The sequence below is a fragment of the Moschus berezovskii genome, chromosome 2 (genome assembly GCF_049115385.1).
Source record: "Moschus berezovskii isolate FMDL1 chromosome 2, NW_MosBer_1.0, whole genome shotgun sequence".
Taxonomy (NCBI): domain Eukaryota; kingdom Metazoa; phylum Chordata; class Mammalia; order Artiodactyla; family Moschidae; genus Moschus; species Moschus berezovskii.
Window position 1 is genome coordinate 28,958,957 of NC_142461.1, and position 20,137 is coordinate 28,979,093.

The 20,137-nt window shown below is 53.3% G+C and overlaps 2 protein-coding genes and 1 long non-coding RNA gene across 7 annotated transcripts in view; 1 reads left to right on the forward strand and 2 right to left on the reverse strand.

Moving 5' to 3' along the window:
- The window catches only part of SPEG (striated muscle enriched protein kinase), a 59,288-nt gene extending 55,562 nt beyond the window's left edge, over positions 1-3,726 (reverse strand). For all 5 annotated transcript variants that reach the window (XM_088845404.1, XM_055397082.2, XM_055397083.2 and 2 more), the window contains exon 1: positions 3,151-3,726. In XM_088845404.1, coding sequence (XP_088701530.1) covers positions 3,151-3,538 — 388 coding nt within the window. In that variant the 5' untranslated portion in view covers positions 3,539-3,726. The remainder of the gene's footprint in view (positions 1-3,150) is intronic.
- Positions 2,857-6,388, forward strand: LOC129537583 (uncharacterized). Its single transcript, XR_008682053.2, has 3 exons — positions 2,857-3,095; positions 4,423-4,530; positions 4,820-6,388. It is a non-coding gene; the product is annotated as an uncharacterized LOC129537583 (long non-coding RNA).
- Positions 6,389-11,988: 5,600 nt separating this feature from the next.
- Positions 11,989-19,111, reverse strand: DES (desmin). Its single transcript, XM_055397794.2, has 9 exons — positions 18,444-19,111; positions 17,420-17,480; positions 17,203-17,298; positions 16,922-17,083; positions 16,627-16,752; positions 15,995-16,215; positions 14,666-14,709; positions 13,000-13,082; positions 11,989-12,782 (listed from the first exon to the last, which is right to left on the reverse strand). The coding sequence occupies exons 1-9, from the start codon at positions 19,019-19,021 to the stop codon at positions 12,741-12,743; spliced, it is 1,413 nt and encodes a 470-aa protein (XP_055253769.1). The 5' UTR covers positions 19,022-19,111; the 3' UTR covers positions 11,989-12,740.
- Positions 19,112-20,137: the final 1,026 nt, after the last annotated feature.

The window sequence follows — 20,137 nt, forward strand, 5'->3', positions numbered from 1 at the left end:
ACGCTTCTCTTTCTGAGGACAGGCACTGTGGGCCTCGACTCAGATCTGGGTCTGCCACCTCACTCACCAGGTGACGTTGGATAAATTCCCTCTTTGAACCCCAGTTTTCTTGTATGTATAATGGTCATAACAGTAACCTGGAACTTAGAAGACTAAATACTGAAATGAGATAGGGTGCTTTACACATGTTAAATACTCTACAGGTATCCTGCATCTCTGCCATCTTCACTATTCCTAGTCTCTCCTCATTTCTACACCCCTAAATCCTACCCTCCTATTTCGCACCTCCACATCCTCCAAATTCTCTAGCCTGCAGCCCTCTTGTCTTCTCAAGGCCCCAGCTTCCCCAACCATGTCAATATCCCTCTATCCCTGAGCTAACATCTTGGGCTTCAGAAGTGCCAGGATCCTTAGCATCACCCTGTCCTGCCGAGCCAGACGGCAATCCCAGCCAGGAAACTGCCTGCTTCCCTCTGCAGCCAGCTCCTGGCTGGACTTCCTCGAGAACCCTGAAGTCTTCCTGCTATTAATCCCAACCAAGAAAGTTTTCCATGAGGAAGTCTGAGCGATGCTGAGCTGCTTGCCCAACTGACCTTGATGGAGACCTCTCGCTGGGCAGGGACTGGTGGAAGGTGGGCAGTAGGAAGAGGAAGAAGCCAGACTCAGCCAACATCACCAAAGCAAAGCCCCTCCCTTGCCAATCAGGTGGGAGGGGCATAGTAGTCAAGCACGTGGTTCTTGGCAGTGGGACAGACCCAGGCTTCCATCCCTGCCTTGCCACCTCCTATCAGTACAATCAAGATGCTTCATTTAATCCCTCTGGACCTCAGGTTCCTTAGGGTTGCTGTGGGACTTAAATGATATATCAAAGGGTACGACAGCATATTGCCTGCCACACAGTAGCATAGTGGCTATTCATACTATTAAAAATTGTTACTAAGAATTATTACCAATGAATCATAATTGCAAAGCTGCTATTGGGGCAAAGCTTCTACCAGTATGAAAAAGTTCTCAGATGTGACTTACTGCAGCCCAACCCTCCTCCTGTTTTGACATGAGTGGCAAAAGGTCTCCAATCTAGTCCCCCAGCACCCAGGGTCCTTTCCTCACCCCAGCCTGTCAAACATGCTGTTCTATTAGAGCAGTCTGCAGACCAGCCTCCTGGCCTCTGGCTAGGTATGCCCAGCCAGGGCTCAGCTCTGCTGACCCTGCCACCTGAATTCCAGAGGGGCTGGGGGCCTCTAGCATCCTGTCACTCTTCCCACTCTGGGGGACCAGGGCAAGCAAGGAGTTTCTCATCTTCAGAAAGGCCCTCCATAGAACGGACAGCTCCTTCTCCCTTTTCTCTCTCCTCCCTCCAGAACTTAAGAGGTAAAAAGGCCCCCAGAGCCCAAACTCAGAGGACTGGGTTCTGAGATCTAGGATGGGCATAACTAGCTGTTTGTCTTTAAGCAAAAAAAAAAAAAAAGCTGTTTGTCTTTGTCTGCTCTGGACCACAGCATCCTCACCCTTAAAACTGCAGCGTTTGGACCTGCGGTTCTCTGTGGTCCTTTCTGACTCTAAACAAACATAATGACACCAGGATCCTTCTCAGCACTTCCCTCTGCCCCGTATCTCTCTCCTCCAAGTTGTGTTCTCATCAACCTATTGACTGTGCCTTTATGTTCTGTTTTCAGCCCCCTTCGCCCCTGAACAAAGGCCCCCAAGGAGTCCCATCCTCCCCCAGCTCAGAGTTCTGCCAAGACGAGCCCCAGCCCCTGACCCCAGAGTGGGTGCGAGGAAAGCCTGTACCTGGCCAGGTATGAAGCCAACCAAGACAAGCCAGACTCAGCCTTCTCGGTTATTGAAGAGGAAGGTGGGCAGGGTGGAGCCAGGGAGAGAGTGGAGATGCTGGCAGAGGGAGGCTGAGCCTCTGCTCCAGCTCCCGACAGCTGCACCCCACAGCCTTCTTTACCCTCCAGCTGCTGAGTTCCTTCAGGATGCTGGAGCTGTGCAGCTCACAATACCCGGGGAGCATGGTATGCCTACTCCTCAGCCCCTCAGCATGTCCCCCTACACGACACTACCCAGCCGGAGTGAGAATTCCCTCTTGAAAATGTCCAGGACAAACTCATGATCTCCAAGCTCTTTGCCATCTCCCCCAATTGCAGCTTTCTTCCTCAGAATTCTATTTCTTAAGACTCAGTCTGCTGAGATTCTGTCTTCAGCCTAGGGAAGAACTGGTTTAGGGGCTGAGGAAGTAAAAAAGGAAGCCTAAAACACTGACCCAAGGAGATTTGGCCCTGGCCTGCACCCACACCAGCCCCCAGCAGGACCCTGAGCACAGGGCCCAGTCTTATGCCCCTTCCCTTCCACCTAGGACCATCACCCACCCCTTCACACACAGAGGCAGGGCCATGCCCCCTTCCATGCCCTGTGAACCTCGGGGAGACATGGCCCATGCACTTCCCATACCAATTCCACAAGCCCCTCCTCTGCTGGCACCAGCAGACCCCTGCACTGCCCATGGGTGCAAATGCACCTGGCGTGCTTGCGTGTGGATTCTCAGGCACTCCCCTCCATATGTGCTGGGAAGCCCCAACCCAGGCTCTACCTCCTGCTGCTCTGCACCCTATCCATACTTGTCCACCCACCGGCCCCTTCCAACCAGCCTAGTGCTGACCACACCAACCTGCCCTGGCAATGGACTATGAGGAGTTCTGACCCATCCCCTCAACACCCCAGCCAGACCAGGGGAGCCCGCCTCCTCCTTCAGACATGCAGGCATGTCTGAAGAGGCAGATTCGGAGTCTAAATTATCAGAGCCGGTGAAAAGAGTTTCCCCAGGAGGCTCCTCTCTACAGGGAAACTAGGAGGGTTCCCACTATGCAATGCTCAGAGAGGCCTGAGTGGGGCTCAGGCTTGGCTTACCAAACGCTGACCCTTAACCTCTGACCTTTCTGTAGGGAGCCTCTCTACCTTGACACTGCTTTCCCTCCACTTTCCTCTTGACGGGCACTCCTGGGTCAGCACATCTGAGAAGCCAGAGCACCCGGAAAAAGGCTGCATGAACAGATGCCTCCACGGAGCGGCAGCTCGGGTAACCTTCTCTACCTGTGAGCACCCCCCCTCCCCCCGCCCGCCCCGGCTTGGCCCCCACCTCCCCATTACCTCCGACCTCCAGCACTGTGAGAACCGCCTCGCAGGAGGCCTGGCCCCGCTCGTTCTGGGCCCTGCAGCTGTACACGCCGGCATCCCGCGGCCCGCAGCTCCGCAGCCACAGGCAGCTGGGCTCGGGGGCCGGCGGGGGCAAGCGCTGCCCATCCCGGAACCAGCTGAGGCTGGGCTGAGGCGTCCCGCTCACCACCACCCGCAGCCGCACGTCGCTGCCCGCAGACACCGCCGCGTCCTTCAGGGGCCGCAGGAAGACCGGCGCCCCGGCCACCGCGGCCGCCGCCCCTCCGCCGGCCCCCACTTTGGCCCTCTTCGGGGGCACCCCGGGGCTGGGGGGTGCCCTCGTGCCCGCGTCCTCGCCTCGCGTGCCCCGGGCTTTCTGCATGGCCTCTGCGAGTTGAGCTGGGGAGACGCCGGAACTGGACGGCCACTGGGGCACCCGGGGGATGTTGCCCTGGGAGATGAGTCCTGGGGGGCCGGCGCCCTGCCTTCCTGCCGCCCGCCCGCCTTCGGCCTGTGCTACCCAGAAGGTCACCGGGGCGGCCGCGGTTGCGCCTCGGGGGCTATTTTTAGGCCCCCCGTCTCGGGTTGCGAGGGAGCAGTGGAGGGAGGGGGCAGCAGAGGAGGGGACTTGGACTCTACTCTGCTTCTTCTCCCCCCTTTAGGAGTCCCCGTCGCCCCCCATCCTTGGCTTATACGGTCCCCGAGGCCTTTTCCAAGCCCCCTACCCTGTGGTGTGCCCCGCCCCCCAGCCACCCACTCATGGAGTCGGGTTACCCTTGGGCTAAATCCCATTTCCCTTCCTCCCTCCTCCTGGGTCTCTGATTCCCAGCCCCACGCGGCTGGGGGAGAGAGAGAGAGAAGGTCCGGGGTGAGACCTCTGAGAGGCAGACGGGCAAGCAGGCCCAAATGGAGGTGAGCAGAGGCTGGGGAAGAGGGACCAGTGGCTTCCCCCAGCCTCCATGACAGCCGTGGTGAACAGTAAGGCCTGGAACAGGGAGTCAGGTGGACCGGCGCCCAGCTAGTCCCTGCCCTTACTTGCTGGGTGACATCAAACCTCTCTCAACCTCCACATCCTCATTTGTAAGAACTGAGTAGTTGTACAGAGTTGCAAAAGGCAGAGAAGAGTGGGAAGGAAGTTCCAGGCAGAGGGAACAGCATGACCAAAATCAGAGCATGATGAAAGTAGATGATGTGTGCTAAGAATGAGAGGAGTCTGGGGAATTCCCTGGCCATCCAGTGGTTAGAACTCCGCACTTTGATTGCCAGCTGCACAGGGTTCAAGCTCTGGTAGGGGAAGGAAGATCTCACAAGCCACCCAGTGAAGCCAAAAGGAGAATTAGAGGAGTCTGCAAGGATTGAACCGCAGTGGGCGAGGTGAGAGGTGGGACCTGACAGGAGGACCTTTGCTCCATAAGGTCTCTATCCTGATGGCCCTTAGTTGGGGGGCCGGGGAACGTGGGTAGGGCACTGCAGGGCATTAAGCAGTAGGATAATATGGTCAGAGCTGTTTTTTAGAAGGATCCCTCTGGCAGCCACAGTGGGGAGGGTGGATTTGAGATGGGAGACTTGGAAGCCAGTTAGAACCTGTGGTTCTCAAAGTATCGTGTACTGTGCTGGGTCGCTTCCATCGTGTCTGACTCTTTGCAACCCCATGGCCCGCCAGGCTCCCCTGTCCATGGGCCTCTGTTAAAAGCCCAGCTTTCCGAGCTCCACTCCCAGAGGTGCAGGTAAAGTATGGAGCCCTGGGAGGACCCCGGAATTGACCCAGTGACTCTGATGCACCTGAGAGCTGTACTTTGAGAAACGTCAAGCGAGGACATTATTGCTTTTAAGTCTAAGTGAGACTTTTATGATGAGAGGATCTGTGTCTGGTGGTAGTCATGTGAATATACACGTGTAGTAAAATTCCATAGAACCGAATACCTGCACACACACAGACTAATAAGTGCACAAACTGATAAAATCTGAAGAAGATGGTGGACTGTATCAATGGCAGTTTCCGGGCTGTGATATTGTGCTAGAGTTATCTAAGATGTTACCATTCGAGGAAACCAGGTGAATGATAGACAGGATCTCTCTGTACTGTCTTATAACTGCATGTGAATCTACAATGATCTCAAAATAAAAAGCTTAAAAAAAGTTTAGGTGAGAGACCCAGACCTTGTGCCCTGAGGGATGAAGCCTGGGAAAAGCAGGGAGGAGCTGGGAGTCATTAGATGGAGAAAGTTACCCTTATCCCTCCCTGCCAACCCTCCCCACCCCCATTGTCATTCTGGAAGGCTGAAGTCTAAGTGTGCTTGTGTCTGTGTGTACATGGAGAGGGCAGAGAAGAAACCATGGAAACACTGGATTATGTCTGCAGGGACGAGAGCCTTGAGGAATCAAATCTTTGGCTTTAGTTTACGTACATTACCGCGTACTTTTCGTGATGTGCAGTTCTGCTGGTTTTGACAAATGCACCTGGTTCCCCAGGACTGTACAGAACAGTCTCATCACCCTAAAGCTTCTCCTTCATAGTCCACCATGCCCCCTCCACCAACTCGGGCAACCACAGATGTTGAATTCTCAAACGTAAACTGAATTCTATAAAGTAAAAATGGGTAGGGAGGGAGACGTTGTAAGCATATGGAATACCAAGACTAAAAGATATGAGACTATTTTATTATTTATTTTTTAATTTTTTTTTAATTGGAGGCTAATTACTTTACAATATTATATTAGTTGGTTTTGCCATACATTGACATGAATCCGCCCCGGATATACATGTGTTCCCCATCTTGAACCCCCCTCCCACCTCCCTCCCCATCCCATCCCTCTGGGTCATCCCAGTGCACCAGCCCCGAGCATCCTGTCTAATGCATTGAACCTGGATTGGTGATTCATTTCACATATGATAATATACATGTTTCAATGCCATTCTCCCAAATCATCCCACCCTCGCCCTCTCCCACAGAGTCCAAAAGACTGTTCTATACACCTGTGTCTCTTTTGCTGTCTCATATACAGGGTTATCGTTCTCATCTTTCTAAATTCCATATATATGCGTTAGTATAGTGTATTGGTGTTTTTCTTTCTGGCTTACTTCACTCTGTATAATAGGCTCCAGTTTCATCCACCTCATTAGAAGTGATTCAAAAGTATTTTTAATGGCTGAATAATACTCCATTGTGTATATGTACCAAAGCTTTCTTATCCATTCGTCTGCAGATGGACATCTAGGTTGCTTCCATGTCCTGGCTATTATAAACAGTGCTGCAATGAACATTGGAGTACACGTGTCTCTTTCAATTCTGGTTTCCTCGGTGTGTATGCCCAGGAGTGCGATTGCTGGATCATATGGCAGTTCTATTTCCAATTTTTTGAGGAATCTCCACACTGTTCTCCGTAGTGGCTGTACTAGTTTGCATTCCCACCAACAGTGTAAGAGGGTTCCCTTCTCTCCACACCCTCTCCAGCATTTATTGCATGTAGACTTTTGGATAGCAGCCATTCTGACTGGCGTGAAATGGTATCTCATTGTGGTTTTGATTTGCATTTCTCTGATTATGAGGGATGTTGAGCATTTTTTCATGTGTTTGTTAGCCATCTGTATGTCTTCTTTGGAGAAATGTCTGTTTAGTTCTTTGGCCCAGTTTTTGATTGGGTCGTTTATTTTTCTGGAATTGAGCTACAGGAGCTGCTTGTATATTTTGGAGATTAATTGTTTGTCAGTTGTTTCATTTGCTATTATTTTCTCCCATTCTGCAGGCTGTCTTTTCACCTTGCATATAGTTTCCTTTGCTGTGCAGAAGCTTTTAATTTTAATTAGGTCCCATTTGTTTAGTTTTGCTTTTATTTCGAAAATTCTGGGAGGTGGGTCATGGAGGATCCTGCTGTGATTTATGTCGGAGAGTGTTTTGCCTATGTTCTCTAAGAGTTTTATAGTTTCTGGTCTTACATTTAGGTCTTTAATCCATTTTGAGTTTATTTTTGTGTATGGTGTTAGGAAGTGTTCTAGTTTCATTCTTTTACAAGTGGCTAACCAGTTTTCCCAACACCACTTGTTAAAGAGACTGTCTTTTCTCCATTTTATATTCTTGCCTCCTTTGTCAAAGATAAGGTGTCCATAGGTGCATGGATTTATCTCTGGGGTTTCTATTTTGTTCCATTGATCTATATTTCTGTCTTTATGCCGGTACCATACTGTCTTGATGACTGTGGCTTTGTAGTAGAGCCTGAAGTCCGGCAGGTTAATTCCCCCAGTTCCACTCTTCTTCCTCAAGATTGCTTTGGCTATTCGAGGTTTTTTGTATTTCCATACAAATTGTGAGATTATTTGTTCTAGCTCTGTAATGAGACTATTTTAAAAAAGCCAATAACCCAAAACTTCCTAGCACTATGCCTCAACAATTTGCATGGAATGTGGTAGGTGATCTGCGAATAAACATCGGCTGGTTGGTTGAATAAATTAACTCTGTGATCTTGATCAAGTTATTTAACATCTCTAAGCCTCAGTTTCCTCAACTATAAATTGGGAGTAGCCCAACTCAGGGTTTATTCATTCATTCAACAAACATTTTTGAGCTCCTCCTGTGTGCCCGGCACTGTGCTGGCCTCTAGAGAAACAGCAGCGAACAAAACAGACGAAGGAGACTTCCCTGGTGGTCCAGTCATTGGGAATCCGCCTGCCAATGCAGGGGACATGGGTTTGATCCCGAGTCCAGGAAGATTTCCATTTGCCGAAGGGCAGCTGATCCCATGCCACAACTACCAGAGCCTGTGCTCTCGAGCCCGTGTTCGGCAACAAGGGAAGCCCCCGCAAGGAAAAGCCCACGCACCACAACCAGAGAGTAGCCCCTGCTTACCTCAGTTAGAGAAAGACTGCACACAGCAACAAAGACCCAGCGCAGCCAAAAATAAATACACCAAATTTTAAAAAGAAACAGACAAGGGTTTCTACCCCCGTGTTGCTTATATTCAAGGAAGGAGACAACTATAGAGAAACAAATTATAAAGATCAGTGAAGATAAGTATTCTGGGGCAATGAAGCAGGCTAAGGGAGATGGGAGGGGGTACTTCCCAGGGGGCGCTAGTGGTAAAGGATCCACTTGCCAATGCAGAAGGCACGGAAAACTCGGGTTCAATCCCTGGGTCAGAAAGATCCCCTGGAGGAGGAAATGGCAACCCATTCCAGTATTCTTGCCTGGAGAATCCTATGGACAGAGGAACCTGGTGGGCTACATCCACAGCATCACAAAGAGTTGGACACAACTGAAGTGACTTCACACACACACATGGGAGATGGGAGTGTGATGGGGGGCTTGCACTTTGAGACAGAGTGGTAGGAATTGGCCTCACAAGGAATAGTTGAGCCAATCTTGAAGGGGTGAGGAGGCAAACGGAGCAGAAGTCTGGGCAGGACTGCTCCAGGAAGCATATGCCCTATGGGCTACAGAAGAGCAGGGCTGGGGGGAGTGTCGGGGCGCTGGAGGGATATGAGGTCAGACAAGCAGTGGGGGCTAGAGAGCCTAGCATCTTGTAAGCCATGACCCTTTTATTCCTAGTGAAACGAGAAGCCATCTCAGGATTCTGAGCTGAGGAATTACATGATCTGACTTAGGTTGTTGTGATGGCTTTAAATTATTATATTAAATATTAAAACAAATATTAACTATTTAAAAGGGCCTGGCACAGAGCCTGGAACATGGCTCATTCTCTCCTGGTTGAATGACCATAATGGGGGCTTTCGCTGAGGTGTGGGCAGGAATGTGCGGGCCTGGGTCGGGAGGGCACAGGCCCTGGCAAGTCGCGGGCGCCCTCTCCTGGAGGAGCCCGCACTGGCTGAGCCACAGAAAGCCCTCCAGCCCTCGCCAGGGCCCTCACCTAGAGCAGCTGTCTGCAAGGCGCTCATCTGTCCCTCAGAGCGGCCCCACAGTGTCCCGTGGCCTGGCACCCAGCTGGTGTGTGCTGCCAGTCTGCCCTGCTTTGCAATCACAAGCCTGTGGTGTCATGGAAAGAAATCTGCTCTCTGGAGGCCAAGGAGCAGGGGCCCCCATCCTCCTCTGCCAATGATATGCTGTGTGACCTTGGCAGTTCACCCAACTCTCTGGGCCATGGGAGATTCCTCCAAGTCATAATGAGGCACCATGTGCCTGGCACATGGCAAAAGCTCAATGTTTGATGAATCAGTGAATGAAGTGGGGACTGTCCACCTTTCTGGTAAATATTTAATTTAGAGAAAAGTAAATAAAAGTGCCCAGTGAGTATTCATTCAACAAGTATTTAAATATTTGATGGGCACCTTCTATGGACAAAGCCCTCTTCCAGGCACCAAGAGTAGTGAATAAAATGAATGAAAACCTTGCCCTTGGTTAGCTGACATTTTGGGTGCTGAATCAAAGGTCAGTGATTTGCATATGAGTCCTGGGCAGGCTGGTGGTCAGAGGAGGAGTGAGAGAAGTGGTGAGTGAGTGGAATGCTTTGTCTGCAGGCGCAGGGGTGGTGGGATAGCCAGAGTGGACAGACAAGATAGGAAAGGGCCTGCTGAGACGTCAGTTCTTGGCTTATGGACATATTTGCCTCCACAATCCTTCCCACTCCACCTGCTCAGGTGTGGTCTGAGTTGGTCTGGAACTGCTCCCATGGTGGGAAGCCGGTCAGCCCTCTGAACCCTCTTATTTCTCAGTGTTCAGACACCAGTTCCCAAGGAGTAGGAAGAGGTTTAGCCATAGAGGGGACGGGGTGTATGTGTTCTTGGGTGTACACTGAAGATCTGGGTGTATGTGTATGACCACCAGAGACCCAGATCTTTTTCAGTTTATTTTTGCCCATTCTCTGGGATCAGGCCACATGCATCTCCTCTGCCCCAGATTCCTAGGTCACTGTCCAACCCCCAGTGAGACAGACAAAGCAGAGGGCTTAGAACCAGAAGCTCCAGTCCAGGAAGGCTTGACTCAGACCATGATTCCCCCTGGGCCTTCTCCCTTCTCTGAGGACAGGTGGGTGGCCATCACAGGGACAGACCTGTGTGAGAAGGAAGGGCTTGCTGTCCCAGCAAGAAGGGGCCCCCGAAGAGGCAGTGTGTTCTTAGACCCCAGAGGCATTCAAGCGTAGCCTTAGGACAGCTGGTCAAGATGTGGGACTTCCTAGGGGGCAAGTCATGGCCTGGGAGCCTTTCAGATCTGGGTCTGCCAGTCTTAAGAGTCCTCCACTTCCTCCTTCTAGTGACCAGTCTGCACCTAAGCCTTTTTTGGGAAGGTAGGGATGCGTCTAAGCCTTTCTCTGACCTCATATCCCTTTATCCTTTGTGGGGTAGGTGAGTGCTCGGAACTCATTTGGGGGGAAGAGCAAGCTGAGAGACTCGGGCGGTTACTCACAGATACACGGACACCACGACGTCCACGTGGGCCCACCTCACCCAGGAGTCTCTCTCACACAGAGAGGAGCTCAGATTCCAGGGCCCCCAAAGGCGCAGGATAAGAAGGCACCGCCCCCTCGATCCCAGCGTGCACAGGAAATTCTCCTGCTCATTTCTGTTGGGGGTCCACCATGGGTTGATTGGGCGGGGGGTGTTCTGGGGCCTGCAGGGTTCACTCTGTTGTAGGATTGGGGGGAAAGGAAGGGAGGGTGGGGGAAATGGGGTTCAGCCCCAGACGCTTCCAGGGCAAGATGAAGGATAGCATGCCTTGACAAAGAGGGTCCTTCCTGGAGCCCTGGAGGGAGGGACCTCACAAGTTACGGGGGGTGGGGGGGAGCTGGCAACTCATGAGCCAGGGCTGCATCCAAGAAGGGGGAGAGACACCAGAAAGGCTTTTGGAAGCTTCTGGAAAAAGCCCGTTAGGAAGAGCATACTAAGGACTTTAGGACTAAAGCTCTATTGGATTTATTTCCCTTACAAACTGTCCGAATTTATCATGTTTGTGATCTCTGCCCTCTTCCCGCTTCTAAAGGGTAAGCTCTTAAATCTGAGGGGTGGTTGGAAGACAGAGACCTGCATGGATCCATCAAGCTTCCTAAATCTCTGATCCACCTGGAGTTTATTTTTTGGAAGGAGTGAAAAGACAGATTTCACTGCTGCCCCTGTCCATGGCTACCATGCCCAGTACTGAATAATTAAGGTTTCCCCACAGAAACCTTTAAGATATCTGTGTTAATGTTTTATTTTATGATTTTGGTTTTTTTTTTCCATATGTCCTACATTCCCTCCTATCTTCCCAAAGTCTCCCAAAATTTCCCTTTGGTATATTAATTAAGGTTGTATTACACTGAAATTATAAGCTAACATAGGATGACTTGACATCTTTTTTAGAGCAGTGAGTCTTCTTCTCCAAGGATGAGACAGAGCTTTCTGTTTTTCTTAACAAGGTTATTTTTCCTGAATTGGCCTTTGAGCTTCGAAGATGCAGGTTTAGTGGGAAGAGGGTGTAAGCTACCTTAGGCAAGGCCCACAGGAGCCCTACTTCAGAGCAGTCCGTGGGGGCAGTCCTGGTAATGGGGCCTAACAAGAGGTATGTGTGAGTCCCCAACAAAAGCCCACTCCCCTATATGCTACACACCTATAGCCAGGCTGCGAGGCTCTGGGAACAGAAGGGGCGGCAGGCCCTGGGGGACAGTCTGGCTGAGCAGGAGGGCAGCACACAGTCCTCCTCAAGAGGTGATACAAGGAATTTCCTGGTGGTCCAGTGGTTAGCACTCCATGCGTCCCTTGCAAGGGCACAGGTTCAATCCCTGGTCAGGGAACTAAGATCTCACATGTTGTGTTATGTGGCCAAAAAATATTAAAAAAAAAAAAAGAGGTAGTGTGACAGGGCTCTCTTAGAGAAGACCTGGCAGTCAAAACAGCAGGGGCCATGCTAGGCTTGTGCTTATCTTTTTATTGTTTCTGTTCAGAGCCCCTGCAGCAGGGAAGGGGCAGGCACGGGGAGGTGGGCCCCCCTGCCACCTGCCTGAGACCGCTCTCTCCTCTCTCCTCTTCTCTCCAGCATCTCGCCCACCCGCTCTCTTTCTGCATCTCCTGCTCCCACATCTGGCACCTTCGGGGGTTCTCTCTTGCAGCCCCTGCTTTGTAAGCCCACCTCGGGAAAGTAAGGGACCATGGGGTCAGTCTCAAGCCCCCCAGTCCCCACAGGGGGGCTATGTCCCCAGTTACCTGCCTGGCTTGCCGAGGATGCTGCCTTTCTGACTCAGGCTGGGGAGGGGGCAGTGGGGAGGTCCACAGGGCTTGACCTGACCCTGAGGGGTTCCTACGTCCTGCTCTGGAGTCCTCTCCAAAGCCATATGCTAGAGCCCGACGTCACGGAGGTGGGAAGGGTAGGGTCACTGCCATGTCTTGGCTCCAGCCTGGCCCTGCCCAGCACACTCCAAGGGCGGCCCAGGGCCAGGCCCCCTCACTTCAATATCCAGACCTCACACAGCAGGGGCTCCCTGTGCCCGGGAGGGTTGGGCCATGTCCCCTGTGGGGACCAGGAGGGGTGGTCGCGGTGAGCAGGGGTCAGAGGCTGTGAGGGGAGCACTGTGGCTGGGGGTGGTGCCCTGGGATGGAGGGAGGCTGGCTTTAGGAGGTGGTGAGGACAGAGGTGAGCACGGTCTCTGATGGCAGAGAGGCTTTAGAGCACCTCATGCTGCTGCTGTGTGGCCTCACTGACGACCTGGAGAGGAAGAGAAACCCAGTCTAAGCCAGGGCTGGCCAGAGAATGGAATCATGACCTCGGGACACCTCCTCTCCAGCGTAGCAGACCCCTCTGCCCCCAGGCAGAACCAGCACGGCTGGTAGAAGACACCTGGCTGACAGCCCCCCAGACACATCCCACAGGCCCCCCACAGGCCCCCCACCTCAGGGGTATGAGGACCAGGCAGACCACTCACCTCCCCGTCCCGGGTCTCGATGGTCTTGATCATCACCGTCTTCTTGGTATGGACCTCAGAACCCCTCTGCTCGGGGCTTGTTTCTGTAACAGATTCATCCACATGCTCAGCCTGACCAAGGCCTGGCCTGGGATGTTCCTGTGGCTGGGAGTCCTTCCCTGGTCTCACTGGGCAAAGCCCAAAAGATGCCCAGCCCCTCAATATGGGCCTGTTACTTTTTCAGCAAAATATCTTCACCTGTCCTTGTGCCCAGCACCCAGTAGGTGGCTCTGCAGACCCAAGGGGCTATCCCAGGGCTGAGATAAGACAAGGAGCCAACAAGTGTGCTCCAGGTGTTGGCAGGTTCAAGAGGGTGAGGCCCCAGGCCACGCAGCATTCCCCCCAAACTGACACCCCTCCTCACTCCCTCTCCACGCCTGGTCCCCAGGAGATCCCTGCAGGAATTTGTACCCTGACAGTTAGGACCCTAGAGCCCACAACCAAGGCACTCTTTTGAAGGATCTCAGGGTACCCAGCCCCCTTTGTCTCCGGATGAACAACTTGATGTCTTAATGAAAGAGAGATGGACAGGAATCAGTCACAAATCAGTGACAATAAATCAACTGTATGGATAACAATAATTATTAATTAATAAATAATAATTGTGCGGACAATAAATCAATTGTGCGGATGGCCAGTCACTTGTCCCTCCATGCCTCAGTTTCCCCACTGTGAAATGAACGGTAACAGCGGTACTTGCCCTGTCATGGCCCAGAACTATTGACTTGAAAAAGCATTAAGCGATTTTAAATGCAAGGCTCACACTTGATATCTGCATAAACTGCTAACTGAAAAGAGCCATTCTGAGTTTTATTGGAAGGGTCAAATTTAGGTCCTTGGTGTTATGAGTTTGGTGTTCATAAATCTCCTTAGCAGTCAGCCAGCCTGTGATGAACACTGCAACTTGGTGGAGCACAGCATGTATTTTTTTCTGATGGAAATGAACATCGAATATATAAAAAATTTGATCTAGGAAAGGCGAAGCTGCCAAGGACTCCAACTTGCTTTCCTAATGTATCATTAGAGCGTGTTTTTCTGCTCTCCGGGGTTGGAAAGCCACTCGATCTGCATATTACTAATGTCAGAATGGCAGAATGCCCTAGGATTTCGTTCTTTTAATTGTTTGGCTTTGCTAAGGTTTGGCTTCATTTTTTAAAGCAAGCACCCAACATCTTGCTCCAGAAAGCTGGAAATGTTCAACAAGCAGCTGGAGGGCAGTGGGGGGTGCTTGGCAACTTGTCAAACAGACAATAAGTGGTGGGTGCCTTGTAGCTCAGGCATAGGGTTCTAGATGCTTCTGCTGCCAGGTCCCCAAGGATACCCTGGTTCCTCCTCAGAGTTTGGGTATATTAGGAAAAAGAAACTGTTGGCCACTTAATATTCTCAGAAGATGCAGGGGACATGGTCATACAATACAACACCGTGAAATAAATAAATAAAAAGCTCCCTTTGTCAGAAGATGCCTCTACCCAAACGTCCTCATTCTCCCGTAGCAGCCCCCTTTCTGGCCCCAGACCCCAGCCGTGTCCCTGTGGTGTATCCTCCCCTCCTGGCTGGCCTTGGGCAGTGCCCATGCTGGCCTCCTACCCTCTGCCACTCCAGCCTCCACTTGCCAACACGCACTCACCTCGGAAGTTGAGGGCAGAGAAGGTCTGGATAGGGAGGTTGATCCTAAAAGGAGAGAGACCAGGCCCACAAAGGGTTAGGACCCTCCATCTCTCTCGTCACCACCCCTCAAAGCTTGCCCTGATCCTCTTTAAATACCATCCTCAGCTGTCCCAGTCCCACTGACTTCAACACTGCTTGGGGCATGGGGCCAAAGGCCAACTCGAGCTGTCCCAGGAACTGTCCCTTCTGGAAGGATCACCCAGTCCATCTCTGACCTGCTGGTGTGACACCAGGACCCCCACTGCACCCTCCACTGTACCCAGATTTCTTTCTTGCCCTTGGCATTGCAGGGTGTATCAAGAGGAGCTGTGGATGACATCCACTGCATGTGCCCACCCTCCAGTCAGTCTGGGAATCTCTGGCCCACTCACAGGAAGGCAAGTTCCAGGAACTGCCACCCCCCTTTATGCCTAGAGCTGGGAAAATGCAGTGTGATCTTAGCTACCTTAAGGGGTCATTATACGAGGATGTTATTCTACAGTATCTGAAATCTTCCTCTCTATAAATCTGTATCTAAATATGTCAGCTGATTTTTTTAAACTTCAGATTTTATCATTTTTGTGAGCATCAGTGGGCATTATTTTGTTGAGTAAATGACCTGTTTTGAATTGACGTTAGGTTTACATAGTGAAATGCACAGATCTTTAGAGTGCAATCCAGTGAGTTTTGATCAGTGTCTACATCCATGTAACCACCAGTCCAAATCAAGATATAGAACTTTTCCATCAACGAAGAATGTTCCCTTGTGTCCCTTTCTGGTTGCATGGTGTTTTTGTGTCTAAAGGTGATTTGTTCTGAGCGTGTCATTGCATCTTCTCCTGTGAGCATATGTGTGTGTGTACACACGCATGTGTGTGCACCCTCTGAGCATGAATCTCTGCACCTTATCTCTTAGCCTATCAAGTCCCAGCTCCATCTGTCTCTGTTCATCTCTATCTGCCCCTCCCTTTCCTTCCTCATCACTCCCAGCTCTGCTTCCATCTCTCCCTTGACTGGCAGTAATGTTTTATTACTAGTTGCTGAATATGGTTTTATGCTGCTGGTTATTAATTCTGAAGGTGGATGTGGGAATACTTATATTTCTCTTTTTAAAGAAGCTATTAATTAAATCACTTTTTACCCAGGTGGCTTTGATTAATTCTCTGTAATCAGCAGAGTGGTAGCCTCTTGTATAATATTGTTTCTATATCTTGTGATGGTGATCCTGAGCCCCGCTTCAGGGCAGGAAGGGGCCCTCAGCGCAGCCTCCCTCCAGGAGCCCACGGCCAGCCTCTGCCTTGCCCCTCACCGGCTCTCCTCGCCCTCCAACAGCTTCCGGTAGGTGGCAATCTCCACGTCCAAGGCCATCTTGACATTGAGCAGGTCCTGGTACTCGCGCAGGTGGCGAGCCATCTCATCCTTGAGGTGTCGGATCTCCTCCTCCAGGCGGGCAATGTTGTCCTGGTAGCCGCTGGCCTCACTAGCAAAGCGGTCCTCCAGCTCCCTCATCTGCCTCATCAGTGAGTCATTCTGCAGGAGGGGGTGCCCAGGTCAAGGACGGGCTGTGCTGGTGGTTGGAGGGACACGCGGGGCCCCGGATGGAGAGAGGCACAATCTCCAGGCTGGGAGGCACCCCAGATGGCCAAGCCTAGGACTGGTCAAAGTCCTCTGAGCCAGGGAACTCGGAACTCAAATGAAGCCTTATGCGGAATCTCAGAGAATACAGCTGATACAAGGGAACATGGCTGTCCACCCTTCCTGCCTCCACGCAGGAGTCCCACGATTCCTGAGAGCCCCCCCGCGAGTCCATCTGTCTGTTTCTACCCCTGTGGTAGATATGAGGAGACAGAGGCCCTGAGAGGGTGTGTGATGGGCCCGAGGTCACAGGGCGTGAGCTGCAGATGGGAAGGGCTGGGCCAGGCAAGGTGGGCAGGGACTCACGGTGCCCTTGAGGGCGTCGATCTCGCAGGTGTAGGACTGGATCTGGTGGCGGTACTCCATCATCTCCTGCTTGGCCTGGCGCAGAGCGTCATTGTTCTTGTTGGCTGCCTGGGTCAGGTCGGACACCTACGGGCAGAGAGAGAGGGTCCCTGAGATGACAGAGAGGATGCAGGATACAGGAAGGGGTGGGCAAAGAAGCATGGAGACCCCGGGCTCGCCCTCCTCCCCAGAGATGGAGCCATAGGAAATACCTCCAAACTGGGATTGAGGGGCGGAGGGGCCGTCAGAGTCTCACCTTTGACTTGTACCATTCCTCAGCTTCCGAGATATTCTTGGCCGCGATGGTCTCATACTGAGCACGGATGTCCCTGAGGGCAGCTGTGAGGTCTGGTTTCGACATGTCCATCTCCACCTGGACCTGCTGCTCCTGAAGCTGGGCCTGTAGCTCGCGGATCTCCTGCAGGGTATGGCTAGGCTTCAGTCCCTAACCAGCCCCCACACCTACCCTCACACCCCCACTCCCAGAGTCCAGCACCACCACCCTCCCCTCCAGCCGCTTTCACCAGGGCATAGTACCTCTTCGTGCACTTTCTTAAGGAACGCGATTTCCTCGTTGAGAGATTCGATCCTGCGCTCCAGGTCAATTCGAGCTAGAGTGGCTGCATCCACGTCCTGGAAGAGGTCAAGTGAGAGGGAGAGGGACACTGATCACACCAGCAGGGCAGAGGGAGACCAGGCATGACACAGAGGGGACAGAACGGGTAAGGCAGCTGGGAGACCCAAGAGGACTCACGGCTCGGAAGGCAGCCAAATTGTTCTCCGCTTCTTCTTTGAGCTGAATTTCCTCTTGCAGCCTGGCAGACACAGGCAGAAGGACAGACAGATGGTGAGGATGAAATGGGCTGGGAAGAAAACTGACTGGGGGCTGCCCAGGGAGTGGGCTCAGAATAGAGTGAGGAGGGCCCGCCCACACAGGGAGGGGACAGGAAGTGGCCCAATCTCTGCCCTGGAGACACACCCTGGAAGTCCATGTCCTCGCTAGTTTGTGACCTCCCTGGGATTAAGAACCGCGTCTTATTTTATCCACCTCTGGGTTCTTATTTTATCCACCTCCGGGTTTCTGGGCCCCAGCCCCAGCCTGGCCCATGTAGGTGCTCATTTAACGTTTGTGACCCGGGTGGTAGGACAGTGATCACTTGGGCAGAAAAGCAGGACCCACCAGTATTTGCTCTATTCTTGTGCCTGAAGCACAGGGAGCCTGGTGGAGCTCACAATCAGTGTTCCAAACTGTCTGAGGGCTGCACCCCCCTCCACTCTCCTTTTTCCTCCAGCTTATCCATCCTCCTTGTAAAGCTTAAATCTGGCCCAGGGGTCAAGATCTCCTCCTTACCCCCAACCACAGGGCTTCATCACAGATGAACTGAGAGTTACTGCTGGCCCCAGATTTCCTTGTCTCCTACCAACCTGTCCTCTCCCTCCCACTGCCTATGGGCCTCCTTTCTCCTTCCCTGTGCCCACCTGAACCCAGAATCATCACCCCAGCATCTTAAGATGCTTTGTAAGAAGCACCTGGTCTCCCAAGGTCACCCATTTCCACTCCACGATGTCCCCAAGAAAATTGGGACCATAGCCTTGTCCGCAGCCTGGGAGCACAGGGAGAGGCATGGCGTCTCTTCCCCCTCCCCCGGGGACACAGCTAGACCACCCTCACCCTAGGTACGATGGGGTACTGACCACTGGACCCAGCCCCAGGCCTAGCCTCCCGTGCCCGGCCTCTGGAGAGGGAGGGGGTTCTGGGGGCGCTCGCGGGTGCTCACTTGGCCTTGAGCCGCTGCAGGTCGTCCAGCAGGTTGTCCCGCTCGACGTCGACGCGGGCGCGCTGGTTGGTGAGCACCTCCACCTGGCGCCGCAGCTCGCGCAGCTCCTCCTCGTAGATCTCGGCCACGCGCGTCGGCTCTCGGCCCTTGAGCCGGTTCACCTCGGCAGCAAGCGCCGCGTTCTGCTGCTCCAGGAAGCGCACCTTCTCGATGTAGTTGGCGAAGCGATCATTGAGCTCCTGCAGCTCCACCTTCTCGTTGGTGCGCGTGGTCAGGAACTCCTGGTTCACGGCATCGGCCAGCGAGAAGTCCAGCAGCTCGCCCGCGCCGTAGGAGGAGGGCCCGCGGGTCGAGCCCAGCCGGCTGGCCCGCAGCGCCCCCAGGCCCCCGGCCCCGCCCGACGTGCGCGACACCTGGTACACGCGGGACGTCACCGAGCTCGAGGAGCCCTTGGTGCCGAAGCCCGCGCGCGGGAACACCGGCGAGCTCAGCGGGGAGCCGAGCGGGAAGCTGGGGGCCCCGCCGAAGGTGCGGCGGTAGGACGACACCCGCTGGCTGGACGAGTAGGCCTGGCTCATGGTGGCGGCGCGGGCGAGGCTGGGCGGCGCGGAGAAGGAGGCGGCGGGCGGCCGGCCGGAGAGTGGATGTGGCGAGGGGAGACAGGGCCCCCGGCCGTCCGCACTATTTGTATCCCTCCTGACATCAGCCCCCGCCGCCCCTCCCCTGACAGCTGCAGGATCCCGCTGTCCTGCCAGGAAAGGGCGGCCCCTGGGCGTGGGGGCGGGGAGGCCAGCTCCCCCGCAAGAGGCCTGAGCCCCTCAGCGGGCGGGTGGGTGGGGGGCCCCTGCGCGGTGTGGGAGAGGCTGGTGGACCTAGGAGGGCAGAAGACGGGCAGGCCTGCCAGCCGCTTCACCGGGGCGCAAGCTTGTCTGGAGCCCCCGGCCAGCCCCCTTTCAGTCCTTGGGTGCCTGCCTGGTCCTGGGGTGATCAGGGGAGAGAGTTTAGTTTGAGGGGCTTCTTTTGGCTCCAAGGAGATACTTTGGGTCATTTCCTGAAGAGACAAGGCCTATTTCCAAGACAGTCTGCAAATCACCTTTTTTTTTTTTTTCCTAAAGATTCTCTGAAAGTGACAAACATTTAGGAGAACTCAGGCAAAGACCAGGAATGCCCCAGCCAGGCCTAGTGGAGGAGGGTCTCTGACAGGCAGGGAGGATGGGAAGGCCTCCCTGGGGCAGGCAGCCATCCCCACCAGAGCCCATCTCCTCAGGTTTGCCCACTAGCATATAGGTTCCAGCTCCCAGCCTCAGTTTCCCTCTGGATTCATGAAGGCCCTTTTCCACCCCACCCCTACCAGTGAGGGTGCAGCCTCAAGTTTATAAACAGCAGGGTGATTTCCAGAAAGGGCCTGGTAGGCTCTCAGTTTCCAATTATAACAATCATAACTGTACACTGTCACCCCCACACCGCCAACTTCTCTGGGCTTCTGTCCCCGTGAGCCCACCCCCACCCCCTCTCTGATTCATCCCCCTTCCTCACACCACCCCCACCCCCAGGGGTTTGTGTTTTTTCAGGAGCCTCATGTCAACCCAGCCATCTCCCTGGCAGCAACAGCTGCCAACCCCAAATACCAGAGCTGGTATTTATAGAGGAGAATGCATCAGTCCGGGAAACAAGCGCCCAGGAGAGGAGCTCTG